Source organism: Ciconia boyciana, chromosome 12, assembly GCF_034638445.1.
Source record: "Ciconia boyciana chromosome 12, ASM3463844v1, whole genome shotgun sequence".
NCBI classification, from domain to species: domain Eukaryota; kingdom Metazoa; phylum Chordata; class Aves; order Ciconiiformes; family Ciconiidae; genus Ciconia; species Ciconia boyciana.
In genome coordinates, this window is record NC_132945.1 from 22,126,847 (window position 1) to 22,149,580 (window position 22,734).

At 41.2% G+C, this 22,734-nt stretch overlaps 1 protein-coding gene across 1 annotated transcript; it reads left to right on the forward strand.

Annotated features, from left to right (window-relative positions):
- The first annotated feature begins 3,870 nt into the window (after window positions 1-3,870).
- RLIM (ring finger protein, LIM domain interacting) lies at window positions 3,871-22,512 on the forward strand. The gene is made up of 4 exons (XM_072876883.1): window positions 3,871-4,039; window positions 14,134-14,322; window positions 15,186-15,269; window positions 16,105-22,512. The coding sequence occupies exons 2-4, from the start codon at window positions 14,154-14,156 to the stop codon at window positions 17,637-17,639; spliced, it is 1,788 nt and encodes a 595-aa protein (XP_072732984.1). The 5' UTR covers window positions 3,871-4,039; window positions 14,134-14,153; the 3' UTR covers window positions 17,640-22,512.
- Window positions 22,513-22,734: the final 222 nt, after the last annotated feature.

Below are 22,734 nucleotides of genomic sequence, written 5' to 3' on the forward strand. Positions count from 1 at the left end.
AATTCTCCTCCAGCTCTTTAAAATTCTAGCATGCCGGACCTGCTGATTTAAAAACAACCATCTGGAATAACCTCCTGAGATATTGTTTGAATGGAAAATACTTTGTTGTATAAGACATAAATATGGGCTTCTCTCCCCACCGGAAGAGAAGGGACCCTCCATCCACCTGCCTACCGAAGGAGAGGGCCGGTCGCCAGCACGGTACCGCAACATAGGCAGAGTACCGAGATGGAGAAAAGAGCAAAGTTAGACTGTTAGGAATTGTTAAATCCTTAGGTTTCCTCTCAAGTTTGTTCCGGGCTGGTACATTAGCGTAAATTGGCTTCATTTGCCTGCTCAGTACCTGGTAATACATTGAGTATATAAGGATTTGAGTTTGTTGGGGTTTTGTTTTTTTTTTTTGCTTCAGGTTTAGAAGCTCCCAAGAGATTCAGATTTTTCTCACCTCACTGCATTTGGATTATTACTTATCTATATTGTGAATAAATTATTTTAATATCTTTTTAGAAAAAAACCCACCAACATTTTTCTCATCTATCACTGCATACCAAATAACCAGTTTTTAAGACCCTGGGGGATTTAAAGCAAATTTATTTACCCTCATTGAAGGAAACGACATTAAACTTACCATGGAAAAGTGTTGTAATTCTCCTTCGCTATACATACATTAGCAAATTGAAAACACTTAAGTATGAATTACACCATGCTTTTGCTATAGATTTTGGATTTATTCCCTATACTGCAAAGTTCTCTGTGCAAATCTATTTCCCCTACAAGCTTTTTGATATACACTGCTACACCGATGCTAATTTTTTCAAAGCTGTTAAGGAGATAAGTGTGCACAGGCCATTAATTGTTATTAATGTCAACTGGATACTGAAAGCCACTAAGTGGTTTTGAAAAATCAGAGCTTATTCTCCACCTGATCGACCCTGTGAAGGCATTTGCAAATAAACTCCACCAAATCACACCGAGGGCGGTACTTTTCCTTAGCTGCCTGCCCTGGACCTCAGCTACAAGTTTCTACCACTGAAGTAAGGTGTGAATCAGCAGAACCCAGCTGCCATCTCTACGCATCGCTGGGTGTTCATCTCCCAAAGGACTGGCAAATATCCGTCTGAAGAGTGTGAACTCACCCACAGAGGTAAAGAATAACTTGTTTTATTCCTCCGTTGCTTGCCATCTGATGATCTTCAAGACTTTTAGTAAGATGAATCAATTAAAAGTATTTTATTGAGGGGAAAAGAAAGAGACAACCAAACAAAATTACTTGTCAGATGTCATAAAATACCGAGAGGCTGTTCCAGAGCATAAACCATCATCTTATCCCTCCGTTCAAATAGTAGAATATGCTCCATCTCCCATTTGCTCAATAATCCCTAACATTTTGCTGCTTAGGTTAGTGGTGTATAACAAAGCCACTTTTATCCTGCTCTGACCTTGCCTGGTATTCAGAAAAGGTAGGGAGAAAATACAGGATTCACTTTCATGCATAAATCACTCTGTCACAGTCACATCGCCTCCTGTTTCTTCAGTTCTTTGAGGTCTGCCATTGGAGCACTCTGATGGACGTCCTGCTGATTTACTAATTGCCAATACTCACACTTGGTGGCTGTCTTATCAATTGTTGGCACAAGGCTTTCCATGATAAAGTGGATCAATTGTGTGCCGATCATCTGCCCCCTGAATTATCGATGTTTGAGAGTGGAATTAATTTTTTGCCTGCTTCAAAGATGTCTGCCAAAAATGAAAGTGTACATACACAAGTAGGCACAGGGTCTCTCTCTTCGGGGGATATAGTTTCTCCATCCACAGGAACCTGTCGGAGGTAGGAGCACTGTCTACATAAAAAGATCCGTTTGTATCTTTTTATACAAGTGGGTCAGGAACAAGGCAACTTTTCCCAATGACAAATATTTTGGTTCGTTAAAATTGCAAAAGCCCTTTGTGACATTAAATTTACCCTTCCCAATTTTTTTTCTTTTTTTTTAAATTTTACTCACATTGAGCAGTCAACCCTGATCTGTTAGGTCATGGATTGACCCTACAGTAAATCCAACTGTAATGGAGGATCTATATGGCAGCAACGATGCAAAGGACTGATCTGACCTAAAGTCACTCTCCAAACTCCAATTTTGTTTTAAAAACGTGACAGGTTAACCTTCTGCAAGCAAGTTTTATGCTGGATTAGGTATCACCTCTCCATCACTCCAACTATATGCTGTATTAAGTATCATCTGTCCTTCTGCAGCTGGAATAAACTTCTGTGCTTTATGTTCTGTTTAATTCAACAAAAATATAGTTGGGAACCTACATCTGCTTCAGATGAAACTGGGATTGCTTCAGCTCTCCGTTACTAACGATTTTGGTATCGCAGCCTTCAGTTCAGCGAGTTTCTAACCCACTTTCTTTCCTGGTCCCATGCTGTACCAAGTAAAACTGATGAGAAATATGCCCTGTACCTGACCCCTCCATTCTCTCTAGCACGAACGTTGTAGCTGCCTTTTCTCAAGTCTGAAGGGGGAAATTTAACCTGTGACTATTTAAAAACACTTAATTTACATTAAAAATTGGGCTTGCATCTTTCTATGCATTTATGGTTAAACAAACTTCAAATGCAACCTACCCCTAAACATGAAGGTAATCTCACTTCTATTATAATAAACTGCCAAAAGGAGAAACAAAGGTGTCTTGTGGGTTTCCTGAAACCACATAAATCCTCAGAAATATGTTTTTTCTCTGTGTACAGGATAGTGCTTGAAAATGAAGATGACTTCCAAGGAAGCAATCTCTGTTTTCCTTAAAGTCCTTTTCAAGAGCGACTTTTCAGGCAGTACAGTGGGATCGCTCCAAACTCTGAGGGAATCCCTTCCGTTCTCTACGGGAGACAACTCTGCAGAGCCTTACCCTTTCCCTCTCCTTAAACTAGCACCGATACCCAGTACAGCACAAGCCCCCTTGGGTTCAAAACTGAGACAAGTTTTTTTTCTCTCCTGGTCCTCTCCTAACTATTTCTTTTCAGCCACAGTTTTCTTCCCACTATGTCTTATCGATTCCTGATTTCACTCCTCTGCCAGAATGCCACGAGGGAGACGGGCTGACCCTGGAGGTAACACAGCTGCCATTTATAGTTTCAATGTGAGGGGAAGAACTGCAGAAAAATTCAACCTAAGAACAGGACTTAGAGACCATGGGAAGTCTGGTGTTCAGTTAATTAAGGCTCATATTGGAAAACAGAAGTATCTTCGGTTTTAGACAGCGTGACAGTTGTCTTTAATACACAACGCCAGGTTAGGCAGCAGAGAAAACACAGCGTGAGGAGAGGGGAAATGCTGCCACAGTTCGAGGGTGAAGAGAGTGAATGTCTGCACTGACAGACACCACTTCTCGCTGACAATGTTTGCCTCAGCCTTTGGAAATGTTGGCCATTGTCAGCCTCGAGCGCTGGCACCTCTGCCCGGCGCACACCGTGAGGTGACATGAAATGGCCCCCGCACTGACAGGCCTGGCTCCTGTGGGGACACGGGCCCTTACCGCTGCTGCGCCCTAACGGCACCACAGGCAGGCACTGCTGAGCCCCGGGACCCTCCGCATCCCCGCGGGGCGGCAGGAGGCTGCAGGCCGAGGGGTGGCCGTGAAGACCCCCGAGAACGACCCCGCCTCCATGACACCGGCCGCAGCCCCCGGCCTTTGCCCCTCTTCAAAATGGCGGCGCCCCCTCGGCGCCGGGGCCGCTCTACCCGCGCGGTCCTCCACGCTCCTCTCGTTGGGCCGCGCTCCCCCCGCTACCCCAGAGGGGGTGGTGGCGCCTGCGCAGAGGCGCGTGCGCCTTCACTTCCGTTTGTCGGCGGCCGCTTCCGGGCCCCCGTTCCTTGGTAACAATGGAGCAGAAAATGGCCGCCTGAGAGGGGAGGGAGGGCGACGCTGCGGCTGTTTGGGGACAGACGGAGCGGGGCGAGCCAGGACCGAGCCCGCTGAGGAGCGGGGAGAGCAGCGGACCGAGAGCTGGGGAGGCGGCGGCGGGCGGCGGCGGCGGGCGGTGAGTATCGAGGCCGGAGGCGGACTCTCAAAATGGCCTGGAGAAGGGAGAGGCCCAGGCCCAGGGGAGGCGGCGGCGGCTGCGGCCCCCGCCCGGAGCCGGGGGCGGCCGGGGCTCGCGGGGCCCCTCTGCCCCTGCTCTGGGCCCCCGCCGTGCGGACTGCGGGGCCCCGGCAGTGCAGGGCGGCTCCTGGCTCCGCGGGGCTCGGGAGGCCGAAACCGCCCCGCGGCAGAGGCGGAGCGGGGTGCCGTGATGGAGCTGGGGGCGGTGATGGCGGTCTGCGCGCGGGTGTGCCCGGGGCACTGCGAGGATCCTCGGCCCCCTTCTCCCCCGGATGGGCCGGGCTCTGTCACCCTGGGGACTTTTCCCCTTTCTCCCGGGGCGTGTGGCAGGGCCTCCCGTCGAAGCGGGGCGAACCTGTTCCTCCATTTGGAAGCTGGAGGAAGGTTTGCGCTCCCCCCTCGGGGAGGGCTGCTGGGCCCCTCACTCTCTAGGTATCCGGTTGGGCTGGAGGAGGAGTTGAAACTAGCCCCTTTTTGGAGGGGTGGAGTGCGGGGGGAAATTATAGCCACTATTTTCGGCCTAGCCATACCATTTAGTGCCTACTTAAGGAATAGCAGCTCTTCAAGACCGTGTTTTCAGTCTGTTCCCGAGAGTTTAGACAAGAAGCCCTGTTGTGGGAGACAGGCAAGAGGAACTCTTCGTGTCTCCTTGTGTCTGTTGTAAGGGTCTTGATCAGCTTGTGACCTGTTATAAACCTGTGATTGTTTGCCATTCCTATCCTATTAGTTTCTCTCCAGTTAGTCACGTCATCTTTGCTCTGTCACCTTAGTTTCCTGTGTAAGTTCTTCCTTCCCTTTTTAATACTGTTTGTTTCTGTTTACTGTGTTTCAAAACCATTGTCAATTCCAGCTAGATGTATCTATTACTTTATCTTCAGTGATCTGCTTTAATGGAGGAGCAATATCAGGTTGTATATAATAGTGTATATATATAATGTAGTTATTGAGGCTTGTTACGTGTCTTGATTTTAGTGTGTAGTAGAAGGAGCCTGTCAAAAGGTTTCACAGCAAAAAATACAGATTTGGTTTTTTTTATAATAGTTTTGTTTGTTTCATCGTTTTTCAGGAAGATAGAGTCTTTATACAGAGCAGCTTGTAAACAAGAATTCAAACTCAATTGTACCCAACAGTACCATCACACATCTGATTTATTTTCCCTGTCCATATTGGCAGTACTGGTTAATTTCAAGTTGTAAATCGTTGTCAAAATACTACAGAAGCTCTGACACTAATTTGTCCCTGTTTATTAAAAAAATAAACAGTTGGCTGCTTCTTGTGCAGTTAATTATCTTAATTGAGATGCTTAGTTTTGCTGTAGTGGTCAACTAGCACTTAAACTGACTGTATTCTCTCTACAGGTTTACCATTTTGGAATTAAAAGAATTATAGCTTGGAATTATGTCTTGCCTGCTCATGACAAGGGAAAACACACCACACATTATAAAATTAAGGGCTTCTTGTTATGTTAGACCACTAAAGCATAACAACTACACTGTTCTCTTCATCAGCAATTCTGACTACATAAATGTTTCTCACTGAAATAACCACACCAGCATTTTTCAAGTGTGTAGTGGTTGTCATATGTATCATATTTATTTTCCATATTACTGAGTTCACAGACGTGCCAGGTTGTACTGGAAAACAGTGTTATGAGTGTCTGGTCTCCACTACGTGTGTCTTTTTTTTTTTTGTACTGGTATTTTTAGGGGAATCAATAGTGTGATTCTTAAATGGAAATATTTTCAAAACACCTATATATCTATATATTAATATACCTGCCTAGCTTGTTCCTTTATTCCGCTTCCCTATGGGAATGTATCAAAATAAATTCCTTGATCTTAGTAGAAGGCTTCTAGTTGCAGTGGAGGTGTTGTAGTTTGTTTGGTTGGTTTTTTTACAGACATAACTTAATGTTATGACTTCATATACTGGAGTCTAAAGATTGCATTTAAGGCCAATTTAATATAGCTTAACATGTTACTAGGCTGTTCTAAATTTTTTTGTAGAGAATTCAGTTTCCATTTATTAAAACATTGAATCCAAACAAGATTATTGGGTATTTATCCAAGTTTTTGTGGCTTAATCTCAGTCTTGATGAAAACTTACCAACTCTTGAGCTTGCAAAAATTAATCTTGAAGGGGTAAAACCAAATGTGAACATCTCCGTCTTGAAGATATTTTTATGGCATCTCAAAGACAATACTTCTAAACGGTGTAGCAGTGTACTAACTTAGAGTCAGGACCTTTGTATGGTGAGTAGGGATAGCCAGAAGCATCACAGAGACTCCATTTTGCTTTTGCACAGGTTCCTGGCTGCAGTTAAGATCATACGAAATACACACGCCTGTGTCTCCTTCAAACTGTTAGGTTTATGTTAACGAGGTACCTGTTAATAACTCTTTGCTGATGTGCAGTGTTGAATCTCAGCTTGTTACTCAGGGAGGTCTGCAGAGTTGTACAGTCTCATAAAACCATCTAACGGCAATGGAATATGGAGGAAAAGTCAGCAGACGTTTTCTCTTAATTTAGTAACTTAAAAACATTTTGCTTAGAGCACTCTTAATTTCAGTATGCAAGATGGATGTGCACCTAGTCTTGTTAAAATGCTTGAGCTTGCCGGCCTTGGTGTATCATCAGAAATGGCATTCTAGTCTTACAGATATCTATTTAAATTCAAATAAATTTTACTTAATTTTGTTTTCTACTTCTGTATTTGTTAGGCACTAGACATCAACAACAACAAAAACCCACGTATCGGAATTCCTGTGTGGGTTGTGGTTGTAGTGATTGTCATTGTTTTATTGGCCTTTTACTTTCAGTAGTAGCTCTATTAGCAGCAGTTTTGTGGAGACAGATTCGGTAGTAAATTTAAAGATGGGCTTTTCTTTTTTAATTGAAATTCAGTGAGTTATGATTGGCTTAGTGCTTTCACGAACCAGAAGTTCTGTTTCTTCAGAAATCAAAACACTGCATGATGGTCGTCATGTAGTTCTGTGGGTGCAGCTTCCTTGGGTGTCAATCCTGTTTATACTGCTGTCTTTCAGTGTCAACGCTGGTTACTTGTGTGCGGCACTACTTCTTCCTTTGAGCTTCAGACTGGGCCTTCTGCTTGCTGACCTAGTGGGAAGCTCACTTCTGGGGGAAAAGAGCATCATTTCATGAGAGTCCAGTGCTGGAAGCTTGTCACACCTTGTCTACGCTAAGCTTTCTCTTCTGTGATATCATCTGAATTTGAGGGCAAAAGGCAGTACTATCTTAATTTTATTTTCAACTTGTATGTGAAAAGTGTTGTTTTAGTAAGTGCAGATGATAAAATGTGAAGCCCTGGATTTTGGCAGTTCTTACTGCATTTTATTTTCAGAGCTCCATCTTTGTTCCACATGTTCTCAGTATTTTGGAATTGCTAAACTCTACCCTTCCGTATGGAAGATAACATTGGAAAACTGTAATGAGTTTTGTTTCTTTTTTTTAACTAGAGCTCTTTGAGTTGGGAATTTATACTGTAAGATGGCTACTCTGCCTGAGATACTGTAGGGCTGTTGGAGACTGCTGGGATTGTGTACCCTGATTTCTTCGCTTCTTTCTGACTTCGCAGGAGTTGATAGTATATCTAAGAGTGTTTCTCTTCATCATCTCAGCAGTTGGTTCTGTTGAAATGTTTTCCTCTTTTTTTTTTTTTTAATTCTGTGGAATTTTCTGCAACTGTTCTGCAAAAGTATTCATCTGCTTTCTATTGTTTAAAATGTATGTTCAGAATGAATTCTTGTTTTACAGCCTTTGCTTTGAAATGTACTGGGGTAGTGAAATAGCTGAATTGATGTTTTAACACTCCTTGTTAAGCTGGCATTTAAATTTTATAGCAGTTTACACAGAACACTTCATAGAAGACAAAATTTTCTTACAGCTTTCCAAAAGTGGTACATGTTCCATGATATTTTTTGAGGCAAAGAGGACATAGGGAGTTCTTGAGTGTTTAAAATTTGTGGTAGGTTTAGTAGAAATCTGGTAAGAGTTGTAGATCTGTTGTTCACCAGAGTGTCAATAGAAAGCGAGAATAGCAGGAAAAAAAAAGAGCATATCCAAAATTCATGATGCAACTTTGAAAACTAGAAAAGTTTGTTCCTTCTTGCTGTTTCTAAGATGTAGATGAGTGAATTTTACCTATGCTATCAAAGCCCTTGGTGTGATCACAAAAAAACTCGTGCACCTGCACAAAAAGAAAAAATAAACCAAACTTGACATAATGAAGCTCCATGCTTCATTATGCTTTATAATGCAAATAGATAGCTCTTTCATTTTATTGTTTTATGGTATCTTTTTCCTTTAATGATAGGATTCACTGACAGGTTTTGCTTCTGCTTTTGAGCTTGCAGACTTGAATGATGAAATATTTAAGATGAAAATGTCGTTTCTGTTGTGTCTTACTTTCTGCTAGTTTTGAGTATTGAGAAATTGGATAGTGACTGGCATGGAAACTATTTTTCAACTTTTAACTCTTCTAGGAAAATCTAGTAGTTGGGAGGTGGGTCAGATGAATACTGCACATGAAGTTGGTTCTGTTTGTGCTTAAAGAACCCAGGGTAACAGAACTGCCTGTTCTAGCTGCTATTCCTGTGTCATTTGAGAAATGGAATTGGAGAGACTGCTGGCTGGGGCTGGTCCTGCCAAACAGGACGGTATGTTAGAGCTGCTGAAGTCAAGAGTTCATGGAAAGCGCTTTGAACAGACAGCTGTGTTGTACTTCTGCTGTAGAGCTAAAATGTCTTTGAGATATGTTCAGTGAAAGCAGGGGAGGCAAAAATGGTTAATCTGTAACAACCCAACACAGAAAATAAGTATTTCTGGCTTCCACTATTGAGTCACTTCTTTTGGTCAAAGGGTTTGATAATTTCTGCAGACTGGAAGTAAGCAAGGTGCTCTACTGGTTGAAGTACCTAATTAAGATGAGGTTATGAATCATAAATGAGAAATTAGTCTTCTGCTGAGCACATCTATGAAACACTTATTCATATTGCCATCATCTTTTTTGTTTACACAAAGGTATTAATTATGTTGCTGGGATGTGAGGTAATTCAGGAAATGTTCCTAACATACAGGGCACTACAAATTCTCATGTAATGTTGACATACCAGTAGCACCTAGATGGGGGAAATTTTAGAGGAAGTTTTTGTTGCACGACTAGCTCATGGGCATCTGACTTGTTTCTGCAGTTTAACTAATTCGGTGCCTTTCTCTCATTAAAATTGGAGACTTGCCCCATAAATCTAATGAGGATTGTAACTTTAAGGTATTGCTTTTTCTTTTAACCCTGCAAATGAGTGATTTCTGAGTTTGTCAAATCTTCTCAGTTTTACCTAGCTAGTTTAGTGAGAGTTCTAATGTTTCGTGTAAATTTTTTTAAAATTTAAAAAATCAGGAATGCAGGCTAAGGTAGTGTCTTGGTATTCAATACAGATAACTAGTGTCAGGAGATATTACACGTTTTTGAAGGAGGAAGAGCTAGCGAACTTTTTCTGGGAAGAATTCTGTAGTCCATAGGTGCTAAGCAGTATGGAGATATAGTGTTATTGTTGAAGGTAAATGGACAACACAAGTATTTTATCACTGCTTGCTGTCCCACTAGATTGTTTTTAAGCAGTAGTAAATTCCTGACTGATTGGATTTAGTTTACACACGACTTGGCATAAGGGAAAATGTCAAATATTTCTTGTACTATAAGAACGATAACTTTGCATTACTGAAGGAATATCTAGTACTCTTAAATTGTTCCTGTCCAAAAGAGCATAATATTACTTCCTCTTGAATAAAAGAATGTAACAATACCTTTTGTGGGCTTACTGTTTTTGCTCCTGCAGTCTCTAGCAGCAATGGAGAGACAGCTAGTCATTTGTGCTCTGAAATCTCTGAGATTGTTGAAGCATAACTGCAGGGAAGGTACTTTGCTGACTTGTGGAAGGATGGGAACACCAATTAAGAATTCACTGTAGTTAATGCGTCTGGATATTCAGCTGCTGAAGAGTATTTCCCTTCATTTCTTTTTTTTTTAAAAAAAGAAGAAAATGGTTTATTCTAGCTATGATTCTCTTGTTTTGTGCAACCTTTAGGTGATTCCCCGCCCCCCCCCCCCCCCGCTCCCCATTTTCCCATAAAGAGGGATTTTCATTGCTGGATATCTCGGCTGAAGTTGGCAGTGATCAGCAGAACTTCCTATGAACTTCCTGCTCATAGATGTGACCTTCCCCACCCTTTGTCAACTCAGTGTTGACAAGGGAGGACACTAAAGAAGGAAATTCTGAATCTTTTAAGTTGGATAAGAACGAAGTCTTACTTTGAGTTGAACTAAACCACTGGAAGAAAGAGAAACAGAGTGGAAGTGCACCTGCTTATTAAATAATAAAATGTTGGTTATTTTCTTGTAACTTAATAGTGTATCTGTCGGTTTTCCCTCATCAGATTTCCCTGTGTTACTGTAGTCAGTTTCCTTAAGCTGCTTTTAATTTTCTGCAGTGGATGAGCTGAGAGCAGAATCCTGAATGAGGGACAGATTTTCAAGTCATTTCTGCAACGCTCTACCATGCTGAAATACCAGTGAGGTGATGTAGTAACTGCCACTGTGGAAATCCTGTTGTACAGCCAGATGGGACCTATGGAGTCATGCTGAGGCAGTAGTAGTCTAAATATTCCAGTAAGTTCAGTCTGGTAATGTCATGCTCCACAGTGGTGTGGGAGGTGAAGCTTAAAATGGACAATGTGGACAATGAGCTGAGAGGACAGTGAAGAGATAGAAAGTAGCAGAAGCCTTGGGGTAGAAATCCTATTTTCCATTTACTGGCTATAATATCAGACCTCTACTTTGAAGAGTATAGTCCCATTTGCTGTCAACAGTAAGGTAGGGAGAATGTGTTGATGTGCATTATGCATTTCTTTGCCATCTCTATTTCCAGCAGTGTAAACATCCCATATAGATTCATAGCATTTCTAGGACATTGAAGCTAAACAGCATGAAACTGGGGTACAGTGGGCCAGTGTAATCTGTTACAGTAGCTTGCAAAAGGAAGATGCAACAAGCTTGTCACTAGTAGAAAGAGTCCTAATGTAAATTAAATTCTTAATTCAAGATCCCACCTCTGAGGCTTTTTTCTTAGCAATAGCATCTTTTCAGTCTTGACCAATAGGTGACTTTTATGGTTTAGGAGGGAAGATATAAGATGATTGAGGAGAAGAGAGGAGGAAACCTGGAAATAAGTAAGACTGACTTTCACTTATTCTGAGCATTTCCTAAAGGATCATCTATCGAAGTGTACATCAGTCTGTTGGTAAAGAGGAGATTATTTTTTTCCCTCCTACTTCACTTGTTTTGACTCTCCCTTTTTCCCCTGACCAAGAATGGTATCCCTTCATCTTCTGAAATGCAATGAGCAAATGTCTTTGGATCAAATAAGCATTATATAGCTAAGGTGCCTGCAAGCACTGGAATTGCAGTTAAAAGGAAAATTTCAAAGCATAAGCAGGAAACAAATGTCATGCTCTGTATGCATAGTGCGGTTTTCTTGTTTTAAAAGCTGTGGTAGAATTAGTCTAATGCTTACAAATATGTTAATATTGCCATCTTTAGGAAGACATTCTATGTGTTTTAAAGTCAGTAAATACCAAGGTGGCAGTCATTTTGGGGAAAATGTTTTACAAAACTTTATGCTGCTCCTGTCCCTTAGCATCTTATTACATTTCCTTATTTTCTTAATCGTACTGTCAACTTTGTTTCATAGTTGTCCTAAAAAAGGGAATGCCGGTTAGAGTTTTGATGTGTATACCCAGAGAACTAATGCATCTTTCAAGGTTTTATTTTGGATGCAATTCTCTCGTTCTACTTGAGGCTTTATTCACATGTTTCTTTTAAAAGCAGCTGTGTCTGTATTTCTGGTATCTTCTCTAGAATGAATGTCTTTTAAGTGAAATTACTTGGAGTCATAATTCTGCTACAGAAAGCTTGTAAAAAGTTGTTTGAGTTTCAAGCAAGCTATGTTCTCATTAGAAATATGTGTCTGAGATTTGAAGGGCATACGGATTTCATAACTGAGCCTAGTCCAAGTTGAACATACCTGCTGAAACCATTGCACAACTTTCACTGTGAATGGGTTCATTTATCGGTATATTTGACAGCACATCACATGCAAGTCTTCAGACAGACCATGCAGTCTTTAGATTGTGCCAGAGACTTAGCAATGCAGAGAAGGCTGATAGGCTTCCATTTGAAACGGTAGTAACCCTAGTGATTGCTGCTGCTTACTGATAAAAAGGTAAAAATTAATCCTAATTTCTTTGGTAAAATGGCAGAAATTCACAGAACCAAATAATACCAGTAGCCTTGCATACTGTATTACTGAGTGGCAACAAGTCATTTGTGCCTTAATATGACTAACTTAAAAACAAGTTCTACTGCGTCAGAATTCAAGACAAAGAGGGTTGGAGTAGCTATCTTATGATCTGCAAGTCTGCAATAATGGGATGTCCTATCCTGTGGAATTTTCTGCTGTCACACACTGAGGTTGTCAGTGCACCTGAATTTTCACAATAACAGCTGAAATAAACTCCCCCCAGAGATCATGCAGTGCTGCTCTTCTGTGGAGAAGCACTAATGTAAACTGTGGGCAGTCTTGACTTGACAGCTGTGCTGACAAACCAAAAAAAGATACTTTTTGCACTAGACAGATGTCTAAGTATTGGAAATTTTCCAGTGAGAAGCAGAAAAGCTTTATTCTTCCAGTATTTTCATGTCACATGAAGTATGGTTTAAATGAAAGGAATGTTTTCTGATGGGGAATGTTATTGCAGAGCTTTTTAGCATGCAGAAGATTAGCTTGCTAATCACCTCTCTGAGTAACTAGATTTTACCAGTTGTACAGGAAAATTCTTGATGTTGTGAACAGCGAGACGTAGTGATTAAGGAAACTAGTTATTATTTTAACTTCATTTGATATATTTGCATGGCGCAAGTAGTGCCAGAATGTCTCCTGCATTTGCATGTATTTTGTTATAATATTTGTCAAATACAGACATGGCATTCATTGATAATTTTTCTTTTTGAGACACATTGTCAAGGATCTCATCCAAATGAAAAACAATATGAGGAGAAGGTTATATTAAAAAATACACCATATAGAAGACAGCTCTTTATAGCAGAGGTTGTACCTGGTATACACTGTGGGGCTTTGTCCTGGAAATTCTAGTCATCAACATCAGTAATTCAATAAATGCTGAAACTTGCAAGCAAATTCTTCTCTTGATGTAAAACTGCAAAGTTGATTTTACAAACCCTTTTCCTTTTTTCAGGAAACTAATAGTCTGGGTTGGGTTGGTTTGTGGTGGTGGTTTGTTTTTTTTTTTTTGCACACATGGTGTTCCATTGCATCTTCTGTCTTCTATATTTGAATTCTCCATAACTCCTTCATTCTGCTAAAATTCACTTGGATGTTGAAGAGGGTGTTTCTCATAGCAGGCAGTAAGTCAGATTGATTCCTGCTTTCCTCACCATAGTGCAGGGCAGGAAGAAGTGATTGGACACTTAATCCCATGCTCGTTTAGATCAAGGATGGCTTGGTTATGCCTTGTACTACACTGTTGTATGGCACTGTAAGGCATGGTTTGTGATTTGTGAGGCAGTTGCAGTATTAGGAATATTTTATGCTGAAAAGCAGAGTCGTGGACACGTAGTCAACTATGTAAAGACGGACTAAGGCTTATGGCTGATATTATTCCATGTGTTCGTACTTGCTGCTTTGTTGAGTATTTGATAATGATGGGCATAGACTTTCTTTGTACTTCTTGAAGAGGTTCATGCTTTGAGAATTATTTCATTTATGATTCCTGTGGTTATGCAGCTTATCTTAACTGAAGCTTCATTAGCAAACCAATGCCCCCCCCCTCCCCCCCAATTTAAGGATAACAATGAAGGATGTAGTACAGGTTAAACATACTTAAATTTCATGCTATATTTCAGTACGCTGGATGAAGGATTTATTTTCTCCTTTTTAGGTACTCTTCCACTCATCAAGATGGAAAGCTCAGATTCTAGTGATAAAGGAAATATTGATCAATCAGAAGCACAACGTCAGAGTCAGCTAGATCGGTTAGATCGAGAAGAAGCTTTCTATCAGTTTGTAAACAACCTGAGTGAAGAGGACTACAGGCTTATGAGAGATAACAATTTGCTAGGAACACCAGGTAGGTAATGCTGTGTATGTACATCTTACTAGAATTGCTTGTAGGCGATTTGTGTCATTTTCTGTTCTCCTGAAACTGTTTCTCCCATTTAGTTTGTGTGCTGCAGTTGTGTTCCATGGTACGAAGTAGCTTCTTCCTAATTTGCGCATGCTCAAATTTGAGCGGTCCCCTGACTAGTGGAGAGGTAGTTAGGATGATGCGGATTCATCAGATACAAAAGTCTAGTGTTCACACGACTTGGCAGGAACACCCAGAGTTGACCCAGTTCCAGTTATGGACCCTTAGACGTTTTTGATTGAAAAGTAATCTCCCTTGAGCATCTGTGTGAAAATTTTGTGCTGGTGAGGTTAAGAGTTTGTAACTAGGATAAGTAGTCTGGTGCGAGATTGTGCATGGGGATTTTTATGTCAGTTTTCAATCGACTTATTACTTTAAATTGACTCTTTATAGGATGATACCTAATTCAAACCAGTTCTAATTTAAAACATGACTTCAACTAATTTAAACCTTTTTTCATGCTTGTGAAGGTGTTATCTTAAATATTTTACTCTGGACAGCCATTTAATGGGTATAGGATGATGAAAATTGCTGATAAGTTGTAGAGGTTACAGAACCAGAAAGCACATTATGTCTTGAATAGGTTGAAACTGTTGGATCTTTCAGCTTCAGCAAAACTTACTTGGGACAATGGTGCTGAATTGTCTGAACTTCCCCTTAGCAACCTGTTTGGCAGTCTCATTATGGCAGGATTTAATTAGAAAAAAAGACAAGCAATGGCTTGTACCTTCTTTAGAAGCTTTTGATAATGCTTGCCATACATATGAGTTGGAAATATTTTTGGAAAATTTTGCTTATTTTCTAAGGTGAAATTACTGAAGAAGAGTTGCTGAGAAGGCTACACCAAGTTAAAGAAGGTCCGCCACAGCAAAACAGTGATGAGAATAGAGGTATATACAGTATTTGTGAAAACTCTTAACTTTAGCACCCCATACGGACCTTAACTTGAGTGCAGGAGTGGAACAAGTTAAGCCTAGGCAGGTGCAAGGTGAGCTTGTTTCAAAACTAAGTGAACGTTATGTCTAATACCTGCTGCAGAGGTCAGTTTGGGACAGATGTCACTCATAATGCATCTGTTACTTGCATCAAGATAAAGATTCATTTAGGTTTGGAGGGTTTTTTGGTTTTTTTTTTTAAGATTGCCTTCCTATCTGCTCCCTTCTGGGATGCTTTTTGGCAATCCCTCTTCTTTTATTCACCATTCTTCCCTTCCAAAGAGGCTGTATTGCTTTCATTATCACCCTTCTATAGAGATTGGTGGAGGACACTTGGAGCTTACCACTGGGGTTCATTCTTTAGTGAGATAGATTTGCTATAAAGCTACTCAAGTGAAGGGTCAGGACAAACTTAGTTCTCTATTTAGCGGTTGATAGATCATTTAATTGTTTGGAAAGGAAAACACAGAATATTGATGTGTTATGACACCTGAAATGTGACTTTCCGTTTACTTACAATAAATAATATGTGTTATTTTGATGACTTGTTTGCTATATGATGGCTGCGGCCTATCTGTACATATTAGAAAAATGTCCACTCCTGCTCCCTTAAAAGAGCTCTCTGGTAGATAAGAATTGTGATGCTACATGTGAAACCACAATAACACTTGTGGTAGGATTAAGCACTTCTAAATTGTCACTTGTTAAACGAAGCAATTATGTTCTTGGAAAAGATCACTCCAAAATTAGCTCAGTAGTCTAATTTGGTAGTTCCCTGTCTTTTTCGCAGGTGCAGAGTCCGCAGAAGATGTTTCAAATGGAGATTCTATAATAGACTGGCTTAATTCAGTCCGACAGACTGGAAATACAACACGAAGTGGGCAACGAGGAAACCAGTCTTGGAGAGCAGTGAGCCGGACTAACCCAAATAGTGGTGACTTCAGATTCAGTTTGGAAATAAATGTCAACCGTAATAATGGGAACACAAATCCAGAAACTGAGAATGAGCCATCTGTAGAGCCTTCCAGTGGGGAGGATTTGGAAAACAGCCAAAGTGACTCTGAAATTCCAAGGTCTGAATCGCCATCTGTAAGGCAGCCTGGATCAGAAAGGAGCACTTCAGAGGAGCTAACAACTGAGGAAGCCTCCCCTCCTAGAGGGCAGAGGAGAGCGAGAAGTAGGAGTCCAGAGCAGCGGAGAACGCGGGCTAGGACTGATAGAAGTAGGTCACCTATTAATCCAGTGAGTGAGACTCCTCGCAGGTCTCATCACAATACATCATCTCAAACACTTGACCACTCCTCGGTGAATGAAGCTGAGGGAAGCTCTAGAACTAGGCAGCATGTGACATTAAGGCAGCATACAGTGGGGACTGAGATGCCAAGTGAAAATGCAGTTCTGTTTTCAGCCCCTGAAACAAGACCTGTTCCTCAAGCAGCAGGTTCTTCAGAAACTAACGGCACCAGTGAGTCCACCACTCCTGGGCAGAGGCCTCCTACCATAGTACTTGATCTTCAGGTGAGAAGAGTTCGTCCAGGAGAATATCGGCAAAGAGACAGCATAGCCAACAGAACTCGGTCCAGGTCCCAGACACCTAACAACACAGTCACTTATGAAAGTGAACGGGGAGGGTTTAGGCGCACATTTTCACGTTCAGAACGGGCTGGAGTGAGAACTTACGTCAGTACCATTAGGATTCCTATCCGTAGAATCTTAAACACAGGCTTGAGTGAGACTACATCAGTTGCTATTCAGACTATGCTAAGGCAGATAATGACAGGCTTCGGAGAGCTGAGTTACTTTATGTATAGTGATAGTGATGCAGATCCTAGTGGCCCAACTCCAAATCAGAACGTGGATGCTTCTGAGCCACAGAATGGAGGTGGTGGTACTTCAAGCAATGAAAGTACAGATGTTAGCTCAGGGGAGGTGTATGAAGGTGGTAATGAAGGTGGTTCAACATCTGGTGCCAGACGGGAAGGTCGGAATACGAGGGGATCGGTCACATTTGAAGAAAGCGGTTCTCTACCATTCCTTAGCCTAGCACAATTTTTCCTGCTAAACGAAGATGACGATGACCAACCAAGAGGACTCACCAAAGAACAAATTGACAACCTAGCGATGAGGAATTTTGGTGAGAGCGATGCTCTGAAAACCTGTAGTGTGTGTATTACAGAGTACACGGAAGGCAACAAGCTCCGTAAATTGCCTTGTTCGCACGAGTATCATGTCCACTGCATTGATCGCTGGTTATCAGAAAATTCCACTTGTCCCATTTGTCGCAGAGCAGTCTTAGCTTCTGGTAACAGAGAGAGTGTTGTCTAAATGAGATCTGAATTTATGGCCAAGCAGCTAGTGTGATAGTGATGGGCAAAGAAGTCACTTCCTTTATGGCCACTTTTTGAGTGGTACCTCAGTGTATAGTAATGACTTGGAGTGAATCTTCCCTCATGAAAGCTTTTTCTCTGGATTCAAGCTTTTAGAATTGGAAAATTTCTTTAATTAGGGTTTTCAAGATCTAGTCAGTTTGGGTGTTAAATTTCACTTGTCCAAAGACATCTACCCACTTAAAAATATTTTTTTCTTTGTGAAGAGTATTAAGTTCTTTCTCCCACCCAGCCCCTGCCATCCCAGTCCAATAAACATTTTGTCTTCAAGATTGTGCTTAGGAGGAGTTCTTTGAGAAGTCATCCCGGCTAAGTGTACATGAGTCGTAGAGGAATTTTTGCAAGAAATCCAACTATCTGAAAAAACAATATGAACTTAATTGCACACTTGAACATACTTTTAATTTTCATACTGGGTTAATATTGGACATGTCTGTGTAAATAACACTAATGTTAGCCCTTTCCCCATCACTATGGCACGCTGTAGGATGAGCTGTTAGCTTAATTGGGATATTTATCTTGTTGTGGAAATATAAGAATTGCCTATGCTTGTTTAAATAAAAAAAAATCTGTTTTAAAATTGTAAAGCTTTTTTGTAGAAGCTCAGTACTTTTCCAATGCACTGTTGTACTAACGCATTAAGAATTAAAATTGTACCATGCTTAGAAATCAAGAATGCTTTTCATACAAAACCCACCACACAGAGAGCAAACTAAATACAAGAGAGCTGCTTTTGTAACTGTGTACCTGTCAAGAGCAGTGCATATCTGTACTATTTATGTGAACAGCTACTGTAATATAAAAACAGTTGAATTAGACATCTTAATTGCATTAAAAACCCCAGAAATTAAATGTTATAATTGCAGTGTTTTGGCTCAGTAATGCCACAAAAAAAGATTATAAGAATTAGAAACTGTTCTAATGGCTGGTTGTTTCTTGGTATGGTTGCTAATATGTAATAATACAAACCAGTATGTACCAGTTCATTCAGTGAGGTTTATGCCCAAGTTTTCTATCAACTTTCAGTTTTTGAGGCAACTCTGGGTAACTATTCAGCAGACAAGTACTGACAGGTCTTTTTTTCTTCCCCCCCCAGCTTCAACTTTATTAGTAACCTCTGGATCTGTTGAGTGAACATGCTGATATATCTAGTCTTGGTAGCCTGTGATTCAAGTGCCACAGAAAAATAACTGAAGTATTAGCTGGAAAACAGATTATTAGAGTGTTAGATTAAATTTGAAAATGATAATTGATTATGGGAGTACACTTAAATGTGTAGCCAATTCTAACAACATTAAAAAACCCAACAGACTCTTTATATTCCTATTGGACAGATTAAAATGAGTTGAATTTACTTTTAAAATTATGTGCGTGGCATATTGAAGTGGAGAATTGGAGAATGTACCTCAACTCTCATCAGTGTTGGGGGAAAACATCCCTCCCCCTCAATGACCAGTTCTTTGTTTTGTTCTCTAATGATTTTTTTTTTCCTAGCTTACATGTGCAACAGGGAAAGCAATATTTATTTCAAGTCCAGGGCAGTAGTTATGAAGGGATATGAACTGCTCTTGCTGGCTATATGGGAAATGTTGCTTGTTCCTCAGATGACAAAACCAAAGCTAGCCTATCTCTTTTTCCTAATTAAAACACATTTTTGGTGTTTTATAGTGGTGGTTGCATAAACTGTAGTCTCTGCTCGAAGCCATTTTAACGTGTCATCAGCTAGTTAAGGATTCCACAATGTCCCAAAATTCCAGTTTTTTTCTACGTGTGCGTTTTGTGGTGTTTGGTTCAGTGGGAAGCCCTGACTGGCTGTTGAGCTCGCTTTCCTCCTGGTGGGCTGCACCATCCTGGCAGAGGGGATGCTTGTATCCTTTTGGAACAGAAGAATAAATGAGTTCATGTTTTGAAATTTGTCCCTCTGACATGCATCACTGTAAAAGTGGAAGTTAGCTATTAATTCCAGGTGCTGGACTCTCTATGCCAAAATTTCCTCAACAAAATAACACTTCTGAATTTCTTCCAGTAGCATTCACATAGCAAATACATGCTATCAGTTGCAGTTTCCAGTAGCTTTACTGACTTACTGGAGCGTAGAATTAGAAGGAAAAAACCCCTCTCTATGTGAATACCATGTTAGCTTCTGAACGTCTGATGTACAGCTCTGAGGACGAGGGCTGGTGACCAGAAAGAAAGGAGCCCGCTAGTGCCAATTAATGTGAAGCACGGCTGCGATACGTGTCATTCAACATAGCTTTCTTTTTAATGTTCTGAGTTTCCAGTAACTGTTCACGTTGGTAGAATCAACTTTACAGTTTTGTTATTGCTTAATAGTGGCATGCCTTAACATTTTACCTTTCTGTAACAATAGCAACTAATAAAATGTTGGAGGTTTCCCAAATGGTACCAAGAACAAATAATTTAACCTCAGTTCAGGAGGCCTTGAATGTTCTCAATGTTTTATATGCCTTTTCCAACGCTGAGCGTGCTAAAGGTGCTGGGGGTTCGTTGCCTGACGTCTGGAGGAGTTGGCAGAAATTAAATTGCTGATACAGCAAAGACCTCTTTATGTAGCTGAGTCATCTGTCAGTCTCTGTGGTAATGCAATTTCTATTCTTTTAAAGTTGGACTGGAGTTAGGAAAAGCCAATATTAACACTTTAGTTGCTAACAAGACATGAAAGACGCTCTAGCAAGGTTCACAATAGCCGAATTTACAGTTTATGAATCATTTTGTACTTGCTGCTTCCCGCAGTTTACGCTTTCGTGGTATTGCAGGAGGGGTACAGCCACTTAACTCATGCTGGTAGCCATGCGAAGGGTTAAAAGGACTAGTTTTGTCATTTTTAAAGGCCTGATTGTACAGAAATGAGGAGTCTGAAGAGGCAGAGGCAGCCTCGCTGCATCAGCTGCCTGGTTCACAGTGCCACCGTGTGGGAGCCTCTCTCCGCCTTCCTTCGAGGCCAGGGGAACGCTGTCTCCTCGCTTGGAGCAGCATGGTCTCCTTCGCACTGAAGGCTGTTGCTTTATTTTCTTTTGGAAGGAGGTTCCCTCTCGTTGCCTGCCTCAGTAGTTATCGTGGTGGTTTTTTCAAACTGCAAAGCACCCAGGCTCCTGCTGTGAGTATTGTATCTGGTGCGTGAGCTTAATTCCTTTCTGGCAGGACAGACCTGTATCCACAGGACCTCCGTACGCAGCAATTAAAGCAGTCACAAGGCCAAAACCTAGAAGAACGCACAGTATTTTTTTATTTAAGAGCGCGTTTGATTGATAGTTTAACTCGGATTGTGAACCGATAGAGAGTTGTGGGTGTTTACTCTTTTCTAATTGGGGCTTTATCCGTTAAAAGACTGCGAAGAGTTATTCCTGGGGTTTGTTAGATTTCCCTTTCACATGCACTTTTTTATTTCTTCGAACAAGTTGGGTTTTTTGCAAAGAACTTGTAGGCAGTTAATTGACTTGTTTTAAAATTGGTTTGATTAGTGTAGGTACTGCATGCATAGAAACTACTCAAGAAAAGTTTTGTAAGAAGTATTGATGTGCAGGCACAGCAGCTGCACTGACACGATACCGATACCGTACCAGTTTTGAAGGAGCCGTAATTGTCCATTGTGTCAACTTGCAAACGAATGGATTTCCCACCAAAGTTGGCACAATGGACCATAATGACTTGCATTCCAGTTTCCTGTCACTTGTCCGGATTATGCAAATGCGGAGAGTCCAAAGGCCTGTTGCCCTGCTATATCTGCAGTCGGTGTTTATCTCGAAATGGTTGCCTACACAAAGAGGAGGTTCCCAGTGGTCTCACAGTAATGGGAGTCTAACGTGAAGACGAGAAAAGGAATACAGTTAAGGCTGACCATCGGCCTCTGACTTTGAGCAGTGCAATGAGGGCTTTTCTGAATCTCCGAGCGTCATCTTCGCCGTCACGCTGCAATACAAAGCGTCATCCTGTGGGCTTAGCCGCAGCCTTATCTTTAGTTTGGGATCCTTTTCATTGATGTGTACATTCATGTAACTGTCTGATGGCTCGGTTTTCTCAACGGTCATCCTTGCTCCTGCCGCGGGGGCTCGCGTTGCTTGAGTAAGGGTACGTAAGCAAGCGCGGAGCTGATGAGGCGCACAGCCGTTACGGAAATGTCTGCCTGCTCCTCTGCCTTCTCCCACGAGGAGGGGCTTTGGATGAGGCTTGGCTTGGAGCCACGTTAAGGGAATTTGTAACAAATCCAGAAATATTTCCAACCTTCATGTACGCTAGGCTTTGTGTTTGTTTATCCTTGACTAGGGAGGGAAGAAGGAGGGCGAAGAGACAGAATCAATGGTAACTTACCCAGATACCCAAAGTACATACGAGTTGTGTTGTATTAAAAAAGAAAAGTTTGCGTCTGTTATACCAGGGCTTCCCAACCTCTTTTTGAGATGAGGTGTATCTTTTTTTTTTTTTTTTCTTCTTATGGGGAAACATACCATTGAATTTGTTTTGATTTTTCTATCTGGTTTTGTTCCTGAGCTAAAATACCCGAGACCCCTTCCTGAATTTCACTCTCTGCTAGTAAGGCTGTTGGTTGGGAAGCCCTGAATTCAACTGAGAATGTAAAAGTTTTCTTTTTTTTTTCTTTTTTTTTTTTTTTTTTGTACAGTGCTTTACATCTGTTTATACTGGACTTGTTTAATACAAAATGGTACTCTGAGGTCATTGGACAACAGTTTGACCAGATTTGATAGCTAACATTTAGGAGGAGTTTGTTCCCTATGTAAGATGTCATAATGCAAATTTAAATAGACTCAATAAAATGCATGAAGTGTTCATTTTGTGCTTGATCATCACTCCTTGGGTTTATTCTTCTTACGGTGGGAATGCGCTGGAGTAAATCATGGTGGATGTGGTAGGAATTTATTTCCTCCGTACGCCTTTTCCCTTGAGGCTGGGCAGAAAGGAAAGAGCCGGAATGGTATAGAGTTAACTTCTCAGAAGAATTTATTGCTCCTTAGTACATAAAACTGAAGCAATAAATCTCACCGTGTCCCAGAGTG

Coding starts and splice junctions, on each gene's coding strand:
- RLIM (XM_072876883.1), top strand. CDS start 14,154: ATGGAAAGCTCAGATTCTAGTGATAAAGGAAATATTGATCAATCAGAA. Junction 14,323..15,185: donor CAATTTGCTAGGAACACCAG/GTAGGTAATGCT, acceptor TTATTTTCTAAG/GTGAAATTACTGAAGAAGAG. Junction 15,270..16,104: donor AAACAGTGATGAGAATAGAG/GTATATACAGTA, acceptor TCTTTTTCGCAG/GTGCAGAGTCCGCAGAAGAT.